Source organism: Macaca mulatta, chromosome 3 (genome assembly GCF_049350105.2).
Source record: "Macaca mulatta isolate MMU2019108-1 chromosome 3, T2T-MMU8v2.0, whole genome shotgun sequence".
NCBI classification, from domain to species: domain Eukaryota; kingdom Metazoa; phylum Chordata; class Mammalia; order Primates; family Cercopithecidae; genus Macaca; species Macaca mulatta.
In genome coordinates this window covers 17,802,305-17,822,107 of record NC_133408.1, presented here as the reverse complement: position 1 = coordinate 17,822,107, position 19,803 = coordinate 17,802,305, and the positions used below count along the sequence as shown (strand labels likewise).

Sequence of the window (19,803 nt, the reverse complement as noted above, 5' to 3'; positions counted from 1 at the left end):
TCTGGTCAAAGAACTGAGGTGGGAGATATAAAGGGTAGAAAAAAGTGAGTCCAGAGAAAAAAAGAAACTATAATTTATTGTTTTTTTTGCTGTTGAGTTTTAAGAATGTTCCATCCTTGGGCTATTTCAAGTGGAATGATGGGACAGCACGTAGCAGAAGAGTTTTGGCTATCACAAGTGGTCATAACGACACAGTGGGGAGAGTGGTGATGACAGAAAGTGAAAAGAGTCATTTATTTGGCACTGACTGTGTATAGCATATCTTGCATTTTAGCTTGACTACTCATGCCAAAGTTGATTTTCTTTGAGTCCAAACTTTAGGCTTCTGTGAAGATTCTTGGTTCTGGAAGAGTATATTTATCTCTGTTTTCTATGGGAAAATGGAAGGAACTATGATACACAGAGTTTTTAAAAACTAAGTCAGTACTTAAATACAGCCATAAGAGCAGATACTTCACTCACTCACAGGCTGGTTGAGCACATTAACTGAGTTAATAATCTATTTAGGACAGTGCACATAGTCAGCAGTCAAGAATTTAGTTATTGTTATTTTTGTGATTTTCATTTCGTGTATGTTTTCTCCCAGGGTTGATTGGTTTTTTCAGTCTCTGCCACTATTAGGGATGCTAATCTCATTTCACATTAATCCTTACAGTAAAGCTTGGAGACTATATTTGACGTGATGACTAACAACTCTTCACTGCAGGCTGCATTTTAGAAATCTCATGGCTGTGATGTGTTGAGAAAAATGACTTAAGTAAACAAAGATAAACTTATCAAGGTTGATGTGCTATAAATTTAGGGCTAGAGGCATCTGGTGCTCATTTCCTTGATGTATCGATCCAGTCCTATCTATAGGCTGAGGACACTCAAATTTGTGTCTCCAGCCCAGACCTGTTTTCTGGACTCTAGACTCGTGTATTAACTGCCTGTTCTTACCTTCATTCAGATGTCTGATAGATACCTGAAACTCAAACTTAACAGGTTAATGACTCAATTTCTGATATCATTCTTATTTCCTCAAACCAGTTCCACCTATAACTTCTATTTCAGGTAATGACAACTCCATCCTTCGGCTCAGGACAAAAAGATCAATCTTTTATTTCTCTCTTCCTTCTTTCTTAATCTCTACTCCCTCAGGATATTATTATTATTTTGAGTTCATTTTTGATTCTTTAATCTACAGGTATGAATTAAACCATAACCTGCCTCAGCAACACCATGGCGTCAATATTTTCTCAGACTGCAACATGGTCTTCCTGTTTTTATCCTCCATTTTAAAATAAACTTAACATATGGCATTTGTCTTGTGTCTAAGGAATACAAAGTGTTTTTCTTGACATTTGATTTAATTGAAACACTGGGCCAAACTTTGATATTTCAGAGGAGTTTGCCGTAGGAAGGAATACGCTTGCTATCTTCCCTGTTAAACAGGTTAATCTCTTGAGGCAACCTGAGATGTCCCAAGTTTCTCAGGTCATTGAGTTCCTTAAATCAAAATAAGTGTCATACAGACCCAAAGGTTGTACTGGATACTCAAAAAGACATCTTAAAATGGTAGTGAAAAGATAAAATGCGTGCAGTTGAGAATATCCACGATGATTTTTGTGCAGTTTTCTCAAAGACCCTACAATGTTTGAGCAATCATTCAAACACAGCCCAATGTCACCACATAAATGAAGAAAAAGAAAAGAGGACATGGTCATATGTAATAAAAACTTTCAAGTGGGGAACACATTCAAATATCCTCTCAGATATTATGCCGGCTGTACATTAAAAATGTTTCCAGAACCTGAGTGTATCTTACTCCTCTACTGTATTGCCTCCATCTCTTCCCTGAGTTTCCATAGGAGCCATCTGGCAGGTTGCTATGTTTCTACCTTTGCCTCTGTAGAGTGTACAGTGATTCTTTTACTCCTACTACTCTTCAGGATCAGGCCATCCTTATCTGAGGTTTTGCCTTCCATGATTTTAGCGACCCACAGTCAATGGTGGTCTAAAAATATTAAACGGAAAATTCCAGACATGAACAATTCATAAGTTTTCAATTGCATGCCCTTCTGAATAGCATGATGAAGTCTTGTACAATCCTACTCTGTCCACACGGGACGTGAATCACTTTCATCACTGTTGTTGTTAGTCTCTTACTGTGCCTAACTTATAAATTCAACTTTATTATAGGTATCATTCATACAAGTACTATATATACAAACATAGAACAAGTGCTTAGGTATGTATGCTTAGAAATAAACATAGCAGGCTGGGCGAGGTGGCTAACGCCTGTAATCCTAGCACTTTGGGAGGCCAAGGCAGGCGGATCAAGAGGTCAGAAGTTCAAGACCAGCTTGGCCAACATGGTGAAACCCCGTCTCTACTAAAAATACAAAAATTAGCTGGGCATGGTAGCGAGTGCCTGTAATCCCAGCTACTGGGGAGGCTGAGGCAGAAGAATTGCTTGAACCCAGGTGGTGGAGGTTGCAGTGAGCTGAGATCGTGCCACTGCACTCCAGCCTGGATGACAGTGCAAGACTCTGTCTCAAAAATAAAATAAAATAAAAAAATAACCGTAGCATATATAGGGTTCAGTACTATCCGTGGTTTCAGGCATCCAATGGAGGTCTTGGAATGTATCCCCTTAGGATGAGTAGAGACTACTCTAGAATGTTACTCTGATCTTATCCACCCTCTGCTTAAAATTCTTCCATGGCTTCCCATTCCGGGCAGAGCACAAGCTCCTCCAGTGGTTTACAGAGCCCTCCATGACCTACAAGGCCCTCCTCTCCGACCATCTCTTCTAGCTCCCTTCCCCTCTTACTCTGATCCATCCACCCTGGCCTCCTTGCTGTTGCTCTGATGTATCAGGCACACTCTTACCTGAGACATTAGCTGTTCTCTCTGCCTAGAACCGCCTTCTTTCTCACAGTACGTGGTTCACTTCCTAAGCTCCTTGCAGCCTTTGCTCAAGCCTCATCTGTGCAATGTGACATGACCTTTAATTCTGCAAACCGCATTTCTGGCTTCCAGATTCCCTTCAATCTGCTCTACTTTTTCTTTCTTGCACAGCACTCACCACCGTTCAACAATTATAATCATTTTATATAGAAAGAGAAAATGGTTTATTATTCCCATAGAACCTAAGTTCCTTGAAGTCAGTGGGTTCTGTCTGTTTTATTCACTAATGTATTCCACGTGCTGGTACCAATATTTATTGGTGTGTCCAATAAATATTTGTGGAATGACAGACTGACAGCATTAGTGAAGGTGAAGAAACGTATGATTTACCAGGGTGGCATCATGATGGGACAGTGCAGTGGCAATTTCGGTTTTAGAAAAACAATTTATCCAAATTTGGGAACAACTTTAGGTGTCTTCCAGGGTAACCTCTTGGGTACTGCAGGGATCCTTATCAGGACCTGCCTGTGACAGGGTGTCCCAAGCCTGGACTTGAACTCTTCCAGATTAGGGTGTTAAATATTTTGGAGAGAAATGCATTTCATCCCCTGAGAGATCTGGTGATTAAAAGTTAATTCTTTCAGTGATGCTAAAGTTGCTTCCCTCAATCCTTCATCCACTTTGTCCATGAAAGCCCAGAGGACTAGCTACAGCTTCTATTTCATGACCCTTTAGATATCAGTCTTCAGTAGCCATTAACTTCTATGTCCTTGTGTTTTTCCTTTGCAGCCCAAACATTTTAGTTATTTTAGACTTACTCATATACTCTGTACATGAGTATTCTCAATGTTCACATATTTATAAGGAAGTAAGGGATAGCGTCATTGTGAATTTTGGGAGGTAGGCCTATCCACAGGTAAATTTTAGAACAGGAAAGTTCCTCTTTGAAGCACCCTGTTTCTTCTTTTGCTTACATAATTTTTGTCTAAATATTTAGCTTAATGGTGTCTATAACAAGAATTCAAGATATTATTCTTCTCCCTACTCAATAAATAATGCTGGAATAACTTGCTAGCCATATGTAGAAGAATAAAACAGGAACCCTATCTTTCACCATATACGAAAATTAACTTAAGAAGAATTAAAGATTTAAATGTAAGACCTCAAACTATAAAAATTCTAGGCTGGGCGTGGTGGTTCACGCCTGTAATTCCAGCACTTTGGGAGGCTGAGGCAGGCAGATCATGAGGTTAGGAGATCAAGACCATCCTGGCTAAGATGGTGAAACCCTGTCTCTACTAAAAATACAAAAAAATTAAATTAGCCAGGCATGGTGGCAGGTGCCTGTAATTCCAGCTACTTGAGAGGCTGAGGCAGGAGAATGGTGTGAACCCAGGAGGCAGAGCTTGCAGTGAGCGGAGATCACACCACTGCACTCCAGCCGGGGAGACAGAGCAAGACTCTGTCTCAAAAAAAAAAAAAAAAATTCTAAAAGAAAACCTAAGGAATACCATTCTGTACATTATTTTTGGCAAATACGTCATGACTAAGTTCTCAAGAGAAATTGCAACAAAAACAAACACTGACAAGGGAGACCCAATTAAACTAAAGAGCTTCTGCACAGCAAGAGAAATTATCAACAGAGTAAACAGACAACCCACAGAATGGGAGAAAATGTGTGCAAACTATGCATCCAACAAAAGTCTCATATTCAGAATCTATAAAGAACTTAAATCAACAAACAAAAATAACCCCATTAAAAAGTGGGCAAAAGAGGTGAACAGACACTTTTCAAAAGAAGACACACAAGTGGCTAAAGAACATATGAAAAAGTGCTCATCATCACGATCATCAGAGAAATGCAAATAAAAACCACAAGCAGTCACACAGCTATTATTAAAAAGTCAAAAGACAACAGATGTTGGTGAGGCTGTGATGAAAAGGGAACACTTATATACTGTTGGTGGGAATTTAAATTTGTTCAGCCACTGTGGGAAGCATTTTGGAGATTTCTCAAAGAACCTAAAACAGAACTGCCATTTGGCCCAGGAATCCCATTACTGGGTATATATCCAAAAGAAAATCATTCTTCCAAAAAACCCACAAACTCAGATGTTCATTACAGCACTATTCACAATAGCAAAGTCATGGAATCAACCTAGATGCCCATCAGTGGTGGATTAGATAAAGAAAATGTGGTACATATACACCACGGAATACTATGCAGCCATAAAAAAGAATAAGTTCATGTACTTTGCAGCAACATGGATGCAGCTGGAGGCCATTATCCTAAGTGAATTAACACAGGAACAGAAAACCAAATACCCATGATCTTACTTATAAGTGAAAGCTAAACATTGGGTACACATGGACACAAAGATGGGAACAATAGACACTAGGGACTATTAGAGGAGGCAGGCAAGGGCTGAAAAAGTACCTATTGGTAACTACCTGTGCTCACTCTCTGCATGGGTGACAGGATCATTTGTACTCCAAACCTCAACATCATGCAATATACCCATGGCACAAACCTTCATATGTACCCTTTAATCTAAAACAAAAGTTGAAATTATTAAATATTGTCCTTTTAGCTATTTACATATGCAAATCCTCCATGGTATGAAAGACTTAATGGTAGGGTTCAGCACAGTGCTACCAGGAAAGAGTTATTTTGGCAGGGCCTTTGCACTGGCTGTTCCCTCTGCCTGACGTCTGAAATGCTCTCCCCCAGGTATCTACATGATTTGTTTTTTATCCTCTTTAAATTTTTACTCAAATGGTATTTTCTAGAGCACTTCCCTGGTATTCTTACATAAAATTGTAAATCCCATCTCTACTGTTAGTCTCCCAAATACCATTTGCTGCTTTATTTTTCTTTATAACATTTTCTACTATCTATCATACTAAATATTTACTATATATTTTGTTCAACAGAGAAACAGACTGGATTCCATGAAGTCAGATTTTTTGTGTGTGATTTATCCCCAGTATTTAGGATAATGCCTGGCAGTAAATGTCTACGAAACAAGGGAATCTATCATCTCTATCTATCTATCTATCTATCTATCTATCTATCTATCTATCTATCTATCTATCTATCATCTATCTACCATTTATCATTTATCTATTTAACTGTCAACTATATTCACTATCAACTCTCTATCTAATTGATCATCTACCTATCATCTATCTATCTAATCTATCATCTGCTTATTTATATATATCTATCTAATCTATCATTTACCTATCAGCTATTAGGTTGGTGCAAAAGTCATTGCAGTTTTTGCCACTACTTTTAATAGCAAAAACAAAATTACTGGGTTTTTTTTTTTTTTGAGACGGAGTCTCGCTCTGTCACCCAGGCTGGAGTGCAGTGGTACGATCTCGGCTCACTGCAAGCTCCGCCTTCTGGGTTCACGCCATTCTCCTGCCTCAGCCTCCCAAGTAGCTGGGACTACAGGCGCCCGCCACCACGCCCAGCTAATATTTTGTCGTATTTTTAGTAGAGACGGAGTTTCACCGTGTTAGCCAAGATGGTCTCGATCTCCTGATCTGCCTGCCTCGGCCTCCCAAAGTGCTGGGATTACAGGCGTGAGCCACCGTGCCAGGCTGCAAAAACGCAATTACTTTTGCACCAACCTAATATCTGCCTATCATGATCTATTTTCTATCATCTATCCTCTACCAATCATTCATCATTTGTCTACCTACTGTCTATCATCTACCTATCATCTATTAATATCTGTCTATCATCTACCTATCATGATCTATTATCTATTATGTATGTATCTATTTATCTATCTGCCTACCTATTTATCTCCTTGTCTGTCTGCCTGCCTGCCTATCTAATAGCTAAAAGAATATACACTAAGACATTATCTGTGATAGTTTTTCTGGATATTTTGTTAAGGACATCCTTAAACTTTTCTCCATTTTAACATTTTGTAAAGAAAGCAATCTTCTTTTTAAACTATATAAAAATAAAACTTTCAAACAATATATTGCCATTTAGATCTCAGGAAAGGGCAGCCATAGTACAGAGTATGCAGGTATGTGCTGTCTTGACTATTTTCCCCAGTATTTCAGAAAATATCACCTGAACCAAATGAATATAAACTTTGGGCCAGTTTAGTTAGGGACAAGTTAAAGTAGAGAAGAGAGACAGGCAAAACTATAAAGTAGGTTTTTCTTAATCATTCACAAAATAAAAGCTAAGCAGAATAGGTGGTGCTTTTTTTGTTTTGTTTTGTTTTGTTTTTTTGCTTTTTTTTTTTAAATGTTTTGCCACTGAAATTTGAATTAGCACTTGCTTATTTGGATTCAGCTCTCTATGCTGACTGTGTAGGTAATCACCTAACCAAGCATAAGAAAACACTTTGAAATCCCACTCTCTGTGGCATGCAATATTCAATGCTTTTGTTGTCTTTTAAGAGAGCCAAACTTAAAATGTGCTGTAATTAGTTTAAAGTAAGAAACAGCATTTTAAGTCATTACTCGCCATTAACACTGTTGGGGCTCAGAACATGACACCCCAAAATATGGCACCTTGGCATGCTGACTACTTTGAACTGAAAAAGGAAAGGTCTCAGAAACGAGGTCTTTCTGACTTTCTCCTAACCCCCAGCATCATACCCCTTTTAATCCCCCGAAGTGAGTCATAGAAAGCAGAATTTCCCTTCCCCAAGTGAAGCGTAGAAACTAGAACTCCTCTCCCCCAAAGCAAGACATAAAATCTAGAAAGATTCTCTTTTCCCTTGAAGACTCTCGTTTCACAGGGGTCCTGCCCCATACTCAGGAGGAAGGAATACTGCACAGAGAGGCTAAGAAGAATCCGAACACACAGGCCTTGTTGGGCTTTTCCCCTCATTCTATTAACACTAGATTCTACCCTTTTGTCCAATCACATTTCCACATGTTGTTCATTCGTCATTGAATCTAAGCATAGACATAGACAGTTTTCCCTAGGTCTTTGGTCTTCATTTCTGAAGCCTCCTGAGTCAGGTAAAACTTTGATTAAACAAATTTGCTGTGATTTTCTCTTGTTAACCTGTCTTTTGTTACAGGAATGTCAGTTGTGATCGTTATGATGGGTGAGGAAAAGCATCTGTTCCCCCAACACCTCTTTGAAAATTTGTTTATCCAATGAACCAGAATATCACCTGGCAAATCCCACAGAGATAACGAGACATGGCACTGACACGTATTGATGAGGAAGCCAGGAGGGCCAGTGAGGAGGAAAGAAGAGCGTGAAAACCCAGATACCAAAATGAAGGAGTTGTGGATGTGAGCTGAACCCACTTCATATGTGTACAAAATTACAATCTTAGTTTTTAGCTCAATTGTCTTATCTTTTAAGGCTCTAGCAGGGGTGAATTAGAGCCAAAAGGCCAAACCTAGCCCAGCATATGTTTTTGCAACCTTTATGGTTTATTGGAACACACTGGGTCTATTCATTTACGTATTGTCCGTGTGCTTGCTTGCTACTTTGTCAGAGTGGAGTAGTTTTGACCAAGACCCCCGTGGCCGTAAAGCCTCAGCACTTGGCTCTTCACAGAAAAAGTTTGCTGATCCCGGCTCTCCAGGAATGGCTGTGGGTGCATTTCCCTGAAATTGGCTTTGAGAAGGCAGAAACTGCTGAATATGCCGCACACCGCAGTTGAGGCTCAGCTTCTCAGCTCTTTTTGCTGTGTGTCAAGTGATAACCAGGTTTCCACCAGGGTCTAATGAATCATGAGAGGAGGTCGAATGGGCAGCAATTTCTCATTGCCTGGGGTCGCCTCTGGGTGTGGGAATCAGCGACAAGTGGGTGACTAACGGGAAGGACATCCAGAAAAGAGAGAGAAGAGAAATGAGGCGAGACGAAACTTCACTCCTTCTAAGAGTTCTCCAGAGTCTTTCGACATTTTAACTTCTAGAGGACAGAATTCTGCTTGCTAGTATTTAGCGAATTGAATTTTGTCCTTAGAGACGTGCACACTGCTCCCATTTACTTCAATGGGAGTAATGGGCCATTTGGTCCCTCGACATCTGTGTTGGCTTCAGGCTATTTAACAAACTCCTAAACAAATCCCAATAAAGTGCTCTTTAATGGGTACTTAATTCTGGTGTAGGGGCGGGTGCTAAGCACACCTAAGTCCTTTCTTTTCTTTCAGGTTTACTAAGTTTCCTCCTTTTGATGGTGTGATAATCACTACAGGCAAGAACCCTGAGTCAAGCAGTATAAAACCCACTCAGAGTCACAAGGCTTCTGCTTTTATTGATCTCAGTTGACCTGTTCATTCTCTGGGTTCCAATTTAATGGCTCAATTGATTATTCATCTACATTTTTAATGTCTTTGTGGGCAAAAATCATTTTAACATGAATCATCTCTCACTTAAGGGGCGACATATCAAATCATTTTGGATTGTCGATTTCAACAAGTATTTATTGTGTCACTGAGCACGGGTGAACTTGACAAAGATGAAAAGGACATTTCAGTTTCTTGTGGAAGATGATGGAAATGATAGCTTGGTGTTTGCTTTGCAAAATGGATGTCACATGTGTGTGGCTCACCTGATGTCAGAGAATGGTTAGAATATCAAGTTTTCTGTCATTTACTTACTAATTATATTTTGTCTAAATACAATTTGAAATCTACAATGCCCACATCTTTAGTTGACCTCTTTCTTAAGTTAAATCCAGGAGTTTCAATGTTATTCATTGATATGTTTTCATTTTAGATGTTCCAACTTTGCTGTAGAAATGGTGAGAGATGATTATACTACAGAGATCACAACATAATGAGATGTAGCTTGATTTTATGAGCTCACGAAATTTCCTGTTTAGCAAAAGTAGGCAGCATGCAAGATCTAACCACACTTGTGTTTACAACGTGATATTCTTTTTCAAAACCCTCTAAAATATCCGTGTGGATTTGATTAGACAATGATTTCTTCCTTCACAGCAAGCAGGTAAAGTTCTAAAACTATGGCTGCTTGTAGCTTATTCTTCTTGATAGGACTGTTTTGAATACAATATTTATAAAATATATACCCAGTCACTTAGAATCTTCACTTCTTTCTAAATGAGATGAGGCACAAGAAAATACATAAGTGCATATTTCCAACCACACTCATCACTTTTATCTGACAGTATAAAATGGAACCAGAGTTTAACACCAAAGAGGAGGCACGTATTCATCCTTTGAGGAATAGTAAGTGCTAGTGCTTGGTGAAAGGGGCAGTGAAAAGTGAAATCGTATTGCAAAGTTTGACAGTGTTTCACTTTACTAATTTTCACTTGTAATTTTCGTAGCATTATTACCAAATGTGTAGATCAAAGAAAGCAACTCATTTCAACTCTTGGAGAGAAAAAAACAGACAATCAATGGTATTATTCTATCCATGTGGAATTACTAAACTCTTTCCTGTATGTCAGGCTTACGACAGGTAGCAGGTTATAAACATAAAAATAAGATAAAATTCGGATGCTTAGAAATTTCCAGTCTTATAGACATGTAAACAGATATTTGAAATATAACTTGGGATTCAGTGCTTTTGCTTCCAAAGTGCTAGTGAACCCTCCGGTAGTCTCAGGGAGCTTTAAGGAAGAGGGAAATGTGTGTGCGGTCGTGGAGAATGAGGGAGTTCATCACCGTGAAGGTCGTGCAAAGGATCATACAAAATGAGGGGCCAGCCTTAGAAAACAGGAGTCAGGAGAACGTGGGGATATTGAAGAAAAGATAAAACTTTCCATCATAACTCATGTGAGAGTATAGGCAATGAGGGAAGCTAGTGCCTGGGTTAATGAAAATGAAAATGGCTGGATGATGAAGAGTTTTGAATTAGAAGGAATTCAACTTTATTATGTGGACAATGGAGGGTCACTGCCCGACTTTAAATAAAAAGGGGCCTGAATAATAAGCAGAAAGCAAAGGGGAGGTGCCAGTAAAGTAAAATTCAAATAGGGGTGGGTCAGAGAAAGTGGCTGATGAGGACTGGACTCCAAGCAGCCATATTTCCATCCTGCACCCTAAACAGGCACGTGGAGAATGCAAGCTTTACTCAGCCCTCATCACTGGGGATTCATAGTCCCTTTCCCATGAAATAATCCACTCTATTGCTACAACCTCTAAATGAATTCCTCTTTGTTAACTTACTTAGAAACTTTTCTAAACATTTACATAGCTACTTATCAAGTTGGAATCACATTTCATGGTCATTTTCAATTGTGGTCATAGTCTTATTAGAGCTGGGAAAATGAAAATACGTATTTAATATTGTGATTGGATTATAACACATCCCAATAAGATGATATTTCTTTTTTAAAAAACGTTCCTCTATATTTGATGATAAAAGTGTCATTAGAAAGGATCAACAAACAAAAATAAATGTGAATTATATACATATGCATTGTTAAATTACTTTAGAATATTCAGTTAGCTTTATATAAAAGAGCATTTTTGTGTGCTCCACCTGATGAGTTTAATGACTAGTTGATACTTTCGTTCTCTTTGTTCAGAGCAGACACGGTCAGGTGAGGTCTTGGGTGAGTCCCATACCTGTGCTGTCTTCATACACCACGGTCACTGTTTTCCAGTTGTAATAGAGGACCAGATCCAGAATCGCCCTGCTGATAGCTGCATAATCTGGGTAAAGGTTGATGTAAAACAAATCTTTGTTGTCCACCGAGGGGTGTTTCCAGCGGGTCTGTATGTGTGGAACTTCGAGAGCATTGCAAATAGACTGCACAGCACTGACGGAGGAGCTATGGGAAGGGCCAAAGAGAGCAGCCACGCCAAGAGCCAGCTGGTCACATGCTGATGCCCAAGGATGAGGAGAGGATGGGGAGGGAAGGCAGGGAAAGGGGGAGAGAAAAAGAGAGTTCTATGAGTTTAATTTTTTCGTTCATGATTCCTCTTTTTAATGCAACTATTGAAAAATCTTTTACAATCCCTATATTGAGGAAATATACTTGGTCCAACTTCCAACTTTCTTGAGCTACTAATATGATGATAGATGTAAACTTAGAACTGATTAGCAATATACCACAAGACCAACTCCCTGCTGGTCTCACTTTATTACCTTTAATCAGATGGAGTCTAAATCCCTTGCTTCGTATGGTGTTACCTGAAAGCACTTCTAGTTATCAACAAGCCCTTTGCCAAATGAATGTTGTATGAATTAAGTTCTGTCATGCAGCAGGGCGGCATTGAAAATATTAATGTGGTTACAAAATTCAGAAGACAGAACCTCTGGTTACCCCAAAGTGCTTTAGCTCCTATCTTTCCAAAACTCAGAAAGAAGTTCCAGATTAATGAAATACTGCTAAAGAATGTTCATAAGCAGTGCTGATGTCTAACTAATTTTCAAATAATGAAATAGCATAGCCTAAAGGGATCTTAGAAGACATTTTGTCCAACCCACTCATTTCATAGACAATGGACACAGTCATGGCCACTGGACGGGAGCTTCAGCTCAACGTCAGGCCTCTTTCTACCCCAGTATCGGCGGACAGGTAGCCTAAATAAATCAAGTCAATATCTATTGAAAAATTTACTTATAACATAAATGTATTTTTCTCATTGTAAGAATATAAGCACTCACTGAGAGAATTTAGAATGTTTAAAATGTAAGGATAAAAAGGCCCTGTGATTAATCCTATCGTTTGGGAAAAATATCTATTAATATTTGGGAAAATTAGAATCATTATATAAATACAGCTTGATGCATTGCTTTCTTTGTTCAACACCATAGCATGTCTTTTCTTTCAAGTCATTACAAATTCTCCTAAAGTATATTTTTAGTGTCTGTAGAATAGACCATTGAAAAGGTGTGTCATCATTTATTTAAGCATTCCTACAATATAAAACATTTGGCTCATGCCTATAATCTCAGCACTTTGGGAGGCTGAGGCAGGCAGATCACTTGAGGTCAGGAATTCGAGACTTGCCTGGCCATCATGGTGAAACCCCATCTCTACTAAAAATACAAAAATTAGCCGGGTCTGGTGGTGTGCACCTGTAGTCCCAAGTACTTGGGTGGCTGAGGCACAAGAATTGCTTGAACCCGGGAGGCGGAAGTTGCAGTGGACTGAGAGAGTACCACTGAACTCCAGCTGGGGTGACAGAGTGAGACTCTGTTTCAAAAAGCAAACAAACAAACATCCCCCAAAACATTTAAGCTGCTCCTAAGTTTTGGCTATTCTAAATAATATTATAACACTTACCTTAGCTCTTACATTTTTCTCTGCATCGTATGCTACTTTCTAAGAGTAGATTTCCAGAAGTTAAGTCACCACTTATAATTAAGAGGTATAGATAGTTTGAAGTCATGCGAAACATATTAACCAAATGCCCTTCCAGAAAGGTTGGGGCAGTTTGCCCTCTACAACCATGTAAAATAGTGCCTATTAATCTTATGTTGGTAGGAATTAAATAAAAGCTTAAACACACTTTCAAATTTATATTTTAATTCTACAAATGTAGAACTGTCATCAGATAATTAAATATCAAATTAGCTAAATTAATACATCAATTGTATTTAATAATATCATTCTGCAAATAAAAATAGAAAAATGATATGGCTCTGTAGCTACCTGACATAATTCAGACAGAATCACTGATACAGCTTTGACAGCTATATCGCAGGGATCTATGGAACAGCATATGTTTACAAGGAAAACTTTCTGGTACTCTGCTCTTTGGTGGTGAATTACTGCATGAACTATGAAGATGTCCAGTTTTATGCATTATGTGCTGGAAGTGTAAATTGTCATTGTCTTCAGAAGCTTATTTTCTGGTTATGTTTTCATTATTTAGCCAGATAAAATGAGAGTATGGGAGTGTGTGAACTGTTGTTCTATCCAGCATAAGCAATGGATTGAGATTCCTGTTAATATTTAGCTCTGGGATACTAATATTACTTGACAGAAAATCAATCCTTTTGAGTTCTGTTTGCCAGCAAATTACCAGTTTTAAGAAGCTCTGGGGGTGTTTAATTGACAAGTATGCCAGGTACTTCAGATCACAGGAAAGCTTTCAATTTTTATGTGGCTTCGAGCTTCATTGCTAAATGTGGTTGGCTTTCTACAGTATTTGCTCAACAATGTGTATGAGTGTTTGTGTCTGTTTGCATAGGTGTGTGTGTGTAAGAGAGAGAGATGAAAGAAAGAAAAGTGGTAGATCTGTCTCTACATTATAGAGATAATTTATGTGAAGATAGCTTGGAAACTTTAAAATTCTGTATAAATATACAGTTTCATTATTTGTCCATAGACAATTTTGACCTATAGGGTATCTCAAAGTCTACCCATCTTGAAAAAGAAAATATTTTTATACTTAAGTCATGCCATAGATATAAAAAGATTATGTTGTTAATTTTTGTTTTGTTTTGTTTTTGAGACAGAGTCTCGCTGTGTCACCCAGACTGGAGTGCAGTGGTGCAATCTCAGCTCACTGCAAGCTCCACCTCCCGAGTTCACGCTATTCTCCTGCCTCAGCTTCCTGAGTAGCTAGGACCACAGGCAGCTGCCACCACGCCCGGCTATTTTTTTTTTTTTTGTATATTTAGTAGAGACGGGGTTTCGCCATGTTAGCCAGGATGGTCTCGATCTCCTGACCTCGTTAACCACCCGCCTCGGCCTCCCAAAGTGCTGGGATTACAGGCATGAGCCACTGCGTCCTGCTATGTTGTTAATTTTTTATCTGTGCTCCTAAGAAAATAAGTTTTATATTTTGTTTGCAAAGAACACTGGGATTCTTCAGAAGGCTGTGTCAGGTGGACACAACCTGTGATCTAACTAGATTAATTCTATATGGAAACAACCAGCATTTAGTTACCTGGAAATCAGCATAAACATGGTGTTCATTGTATTTCATGTATTTGTGTGTATTTAGCAGGCAAAGATTCCCCTCTGAGGCAAAGAACCCCTCCTAATCTGGGGTGATGAGTAGCCTTTGTTTTCACATAAGCACATTTATTTAGTGACTCGATAGTGTCCCTGTCAGAAGCCAACCCTCAACTAGATAGAATGTGGTCTTACTTCAAAGACTTGTCCTAGAATTGTCCAGAAGATGTCTAAACAAACCCCGCTATTCCGAATGAATCTTTCTGTGAGAGAAACCTTGCAGCTGACATATGAATTAGATTATTTTTTAGGCTAGGCACTTGGCTTCAGTTCAGAAGAAAAAGCGGATCAGATACAGACATTGCTCTCACAGGGTTAATCTTCATATTTCTATGATTTTGTGGAAAAGAGTAAAAAAAAGTTGAGAGGATGCTAGGTAAACTCAGTAGTTTACAACCTGTTAAAATTCAGGGTGTCAGTTATGTGTGTCCTGGGCATTTCCACATGCTCAGTGGATGTGACCTTCCGCAATGTTTTATTTGACTGCACCGCACGATTTCATGGTGGTATCTCAGCTTCAGGAAAGAAAAACAGATCAAGCTTGACATTTTCCATTCACAGCTGAACTAGTTAATCATAGAGTGGAGGGCACTGAAGGGTAAGCTCATCAGAAAGGCCCAGAAAACAGTGCTCGGCAACGTCCATTAGGTTAGTTCAGATTGCATTGATCAGTGACATCAAAGACCCAGATTTCCCGCAACCCATTTGCACAAAGATATCTGCTTTAAAAGAGGGCAGGTAGCAAAAAGAAGGTGACTTGGAGAGCAGACACATCACCCAAAGAAGCTTTTAAAAGTGGGAAAATAGTTACCTCTCCGTGAGGCTTCGAAACTATCAAAAAGGTTAATTCTCTGGATGTCATAGGTTAATGTGGTGTTAGGCATCAGGGTTCGGTTTCTGTTAATGCTGGTGACTGCAAACTTGAAAGCTAATTCTTCAACATTAACAGGCTCATTTTCCACTGTTTCAAAAATCCCTCCTGCAGAAGCAAAAAGAGATGCATGAGAAGCATTAGTCACATGGTTCACATGTAATTTTTTTTCTTTTTTTTTTTTTTTGAGATGGAGTCTTGCTCTGTCACCCAGGCTGGAGTGCAATGGTGTGATCTTGGCTCACTGCAACCTCCGCCTCTGGGTTCAAGCGATTCTCCTGCCTCAGCCTCCCGAGTAGCTAGGATTGCATGTGTGCACTACCATGCCCGGCTAATTATTGTATTATTAGTAGAGACGGGATTTTACCATGTTGGCAAGGCTGGTCTCGAACTCCTGACCTCAGGTGATCCACCCTCCTCGACCTCCCAAAGTTCTGGGACTACAAGCATGAGCCACCACGCCCGGCCAGTAAAAAGAATGCAAATATATGAATAAAAGACCCCAAGTGATAAATAGAGGAATAGTCAGAGCAGATCCCAAATCCAGGGCTAAAAGTGAAGTTTATCAGCATGTGCCACATGCAGATAAATAGGACTAACTGCATATGTATGCTTAAGATTTTAAATCCAATGTTGGACTGTATACCGTCTCTCAGATGGCAAATGTATTCCAAATATTTAGTGGCATAAAAGTGTAACCGATAATATGGCAGAAAGCGATTTTCTGTGATGTGGACAAGAATTGCACCGTACTTGACCTAAACATAATTTGAGTTGTAACCTTGTAGGATCATTCTTCTTTAGAATGAAGATCTTTCTGTTAAGAAGCCTACATTCCAGACTCTAAGGGGATCATGCAGAGTTGATGGGATCAAAATGACACATAAATACTGTTAGTTTTTTCAGGATAAAAATGTTCTTTTTTGTGCTTCATGGCTCAGAATTCTGAGATCATATTCCAGTACTTTCCAAAGTTCATGAGAATATTCAAAAAACTGTATTTTTTCTTTCTTTTCCTTTTTCTTTTTTCTTTTCTTTTTTGGAACTGTTTAGTCCAAAGCAAACCTGCATCTGGTAACTAGAGAAATATGTCCCTTCACTGAGCAAGTGCACATGTGCCAGGTAGGCTCTGGTGTCTTAAACATGAGGACCTCACTGTAAGCAACAGTAACAAATATTAGTGCTTAAAGCCTCATCAGAGAATGTAGCTCTGATTTTGCTTGAGACATTGACTTTTGATAGAGACAATGTAAGTGCTGTTGACTGTACAGTTCTTAAATGCTCTTTGAGAGATGTCCTAGAATTATTAATAGACACAGGATCTACAGTGGAAGCTTTCTTAACCCATCTCCATTTAAGTTACTCCTTGATTGACCAATACTCCTCATTTCTTTTGAAAACACATGTTAACTGATGCTCATGAAATGCTGAGTACTTCTAACTGGCAGGCTGATACATATATTATTTATTTATTTACTTTTGAGACAGAGTCTCACTCTGTCACCCAGACTGGAGTGCAGTGACATGATCTCAGCTCACTGCGACCTCCACCTCCCTGGTTCAAGTGATTCTTTTGTATCAGCCTCTAGAGTAGCTGGGACTACAGGCACGTGCAACCATGCCCAGCTAATTTTTGTATTTTTAGTAGAGATGGGGTTTCACCATATTGGCCCAGTTGGTCTCAAACTCCTGACCTCGTAATCTGCCCGCCTCAGCCTCCCAAAGTGCTGGGATTACAGGCGTGAGCCACTGCGCCCGGCCTATCTTTTATTTTTTTATTTTTTGAGATGGTGTCTTGCTCTGTTGCCCAGGCTGGAGGGCAGTGGTGCAATCTTGGCTCACTGCAACCTCTGCCTCTCGGGTTGAAGCGATTCTCCTGCCTCAGCCACCTGAGTAGGTGGGATTACAGGTGCGCGCTACCATGCCTGGCTAATTTTTGTATTTTTAGTAGAGACGGGATTTCACCATGTTGGCCAGGCTGCTCTCGAACTCCTGACCTCATGATTCACCCTCCCCGGCCTCCCGAAGTGATAGGATTACAGGCGTGAGCCACTGTGCCTAGCCCAGGCTGCTATTTTTAATCTATTCTCATTATTGAGTGATCCCTTACCAAAAGTCAATTGTAGGTTTTTCCCAACTTATCTACTCTAGATTGATTTACAAGTGCTCTAAGTTCTCTCCCCATTCAAAGGGGGAAGAAAAATAATATAAAAAAATCTGAAACGAAAATCACAATCACCCATCATACGCATCATTTATGTGCATTCTTTGTTAGAAAGTGAACTCCAACGGACAGATTCTAATCCAAAGAAATTACCCTGATCCTGCTTTGAAAGAAAAGCAATAAACAAATACACAACTGTAATGTTCCTGCTGAACTGACTTTATTAAATAACTAACTACAGTGCTGGGTTGTGAAAGCTAAGATGGTTTATAGTGAATTATTTTGGTTCCTTTTGGAAATATTTCTGGCTTTTGTAGGCGGATAATATGAGGCATTCAGGTATAGATAATTTCCCTGTCTTCTGAGAAATCATAGTTGAAAACTATATGATGATACAACTACTATGGACCCACAAAAACTAAAAATTAAAAAAAGGAAAATTACGTGACAGAGTTATTTGGTAATGTTAAGCTTTCGCTAAGGAGCCATTTAAATGAACGTAAGGAAAAATGTTGCTGTTCAAGTGAATTTGTGTTTTACTTTTGTCAGACAGCAGTAGGGAGAGGCTCTGGAGTTGATTTTCAGTTCCTCTCAGAACTGTTGGTGGATGCTGAACAGTGAGGTAACAAGATGACAGAAAAGACACTTGGTCACCAGAAGGTGGATGTAAGGCCATCTCACTGCCACCATCTAGGTGACCCATACAGAGGGCTGCCTGGTGATAGGGCTTCCACGGTGATGATTAGCAATTACTTATTTACTTGTCTATCTCCTCAATCCCACAGGGAGAGCCCACATGGAGAGAGACTGTGTCTTACTCAGAATCAGCATCCTCGGGGAGACCAAGGCATCTTTAGGATGTTCAGGCTGCAACTATTTAGGGGAAAAGTCAATCACTGGCATGGATGTGAGCACCATTAATCTGTATAGGGTAGGCTGCTTGGAGGAAACAAATACCTGAATAGGAAGCAGAAATTCTGAACTTTGAAACCTGATCTACCTACTTCCTCTTTGAGGAGGATTTTTAAGTATCAGAAATAAAATTATTTCGAAATCGCTCTTTTACATATGTTTAATTACGCTTCATAACAGTCAACACAGGAGGATTTTTTCCATTTTTATAAACGAAAAAGTGAATGGGAAGATTACGCATTATATCCTGCTTATTCAAAGTCACAGTATTGTCTGGGACTGACTCTGGTATCTGAATCTCCAAAAAATGTAAATGTTTTCATTTCATCAAGTTACTTCTGTTGTTCTTTGTCTCATACATGTGGGCCAATAATGTTGTCTTGCTTCCCTTGGAGAATTGCTCTATAAAGCAAATGAGAAAATGTAATCAAAGTGCCCTGAAAACTCAAAAATTCCCTAGAAATATGTTTTTATATTATTGTACCTGGATAATGGAAATAAAAAGAGGAGTTGGGCACCAACTGGTGAACTGACTACTCGCCTCAAAACTATTCTTTCGCTGTATAGCTGTCTATCACATAAAGCCAAATGAACCTGGGTTTAAGGGAATTACAAGTGTTTTCATTATGTGCTTGGGTAGTGTGCAGGTAAACTGTTTTGTCACTTTCAGAGAAATTTTTTTTTCATTTTTTCACCAGGTGTCATTAGCTTAAGACCCCATCACACTCTCTTTCTCCAAGAGAGGGTTGCTGATAAATGCCAGAGATCTACTGTGGTACGAGGTATATAGAAAGCTGGTGAAGTACCAAAAAAGTGAGATCTGACAGAAACAGGAGAAAGGCATTAACAGGAGTCAGACCATTACCTGATATGTGGGCAGACTGTTTAAGGATTAGCCACTTCCTCCCTCCTTCTCCTCCCCATAGCTTCAGGTACAACAAAACGGGATGTAGAGTCTTTAATAAGAAGAATAAAGGGACACACACATTGGAGCCCTTGCATAATTTCTTCCTTCCATCTTTCCTTCTCTCCTTCTTGTTCTCTCTCTACCTTTCTCTTTTTCCTCTCCTTCCTCTT

General features: G+C 39.3%; 1 protein-coding gene across 6 annotated transcripts in view; it reads right to left on the bottom strand.

Moving 5' to 3' along the window:
- GRIK1 (glutamate ionotropic receptor kainate type subunit 1) overlaps window positions 1-19,803 on the bottom strand; it is a 406,851-nt gene that overhangs the window by 141,182 nt on the left and 245,866 nt on the right. For all 6 annotated transcript variants that reach the window (XM_015132949.3, XM_015132950.3, XM_001100677.3 and 3 more), the window contains 2 exon segments: window positions 15,591-15,758; window positions 11,433-11,690 (listed from right to left, as the gene is read on the bottom strand). In XM_015132949.3, coding sequence (XP_014988435.2) covers window positions 11,433-11,690; window positions 15,591-15,758 — 426 coding nt within the window.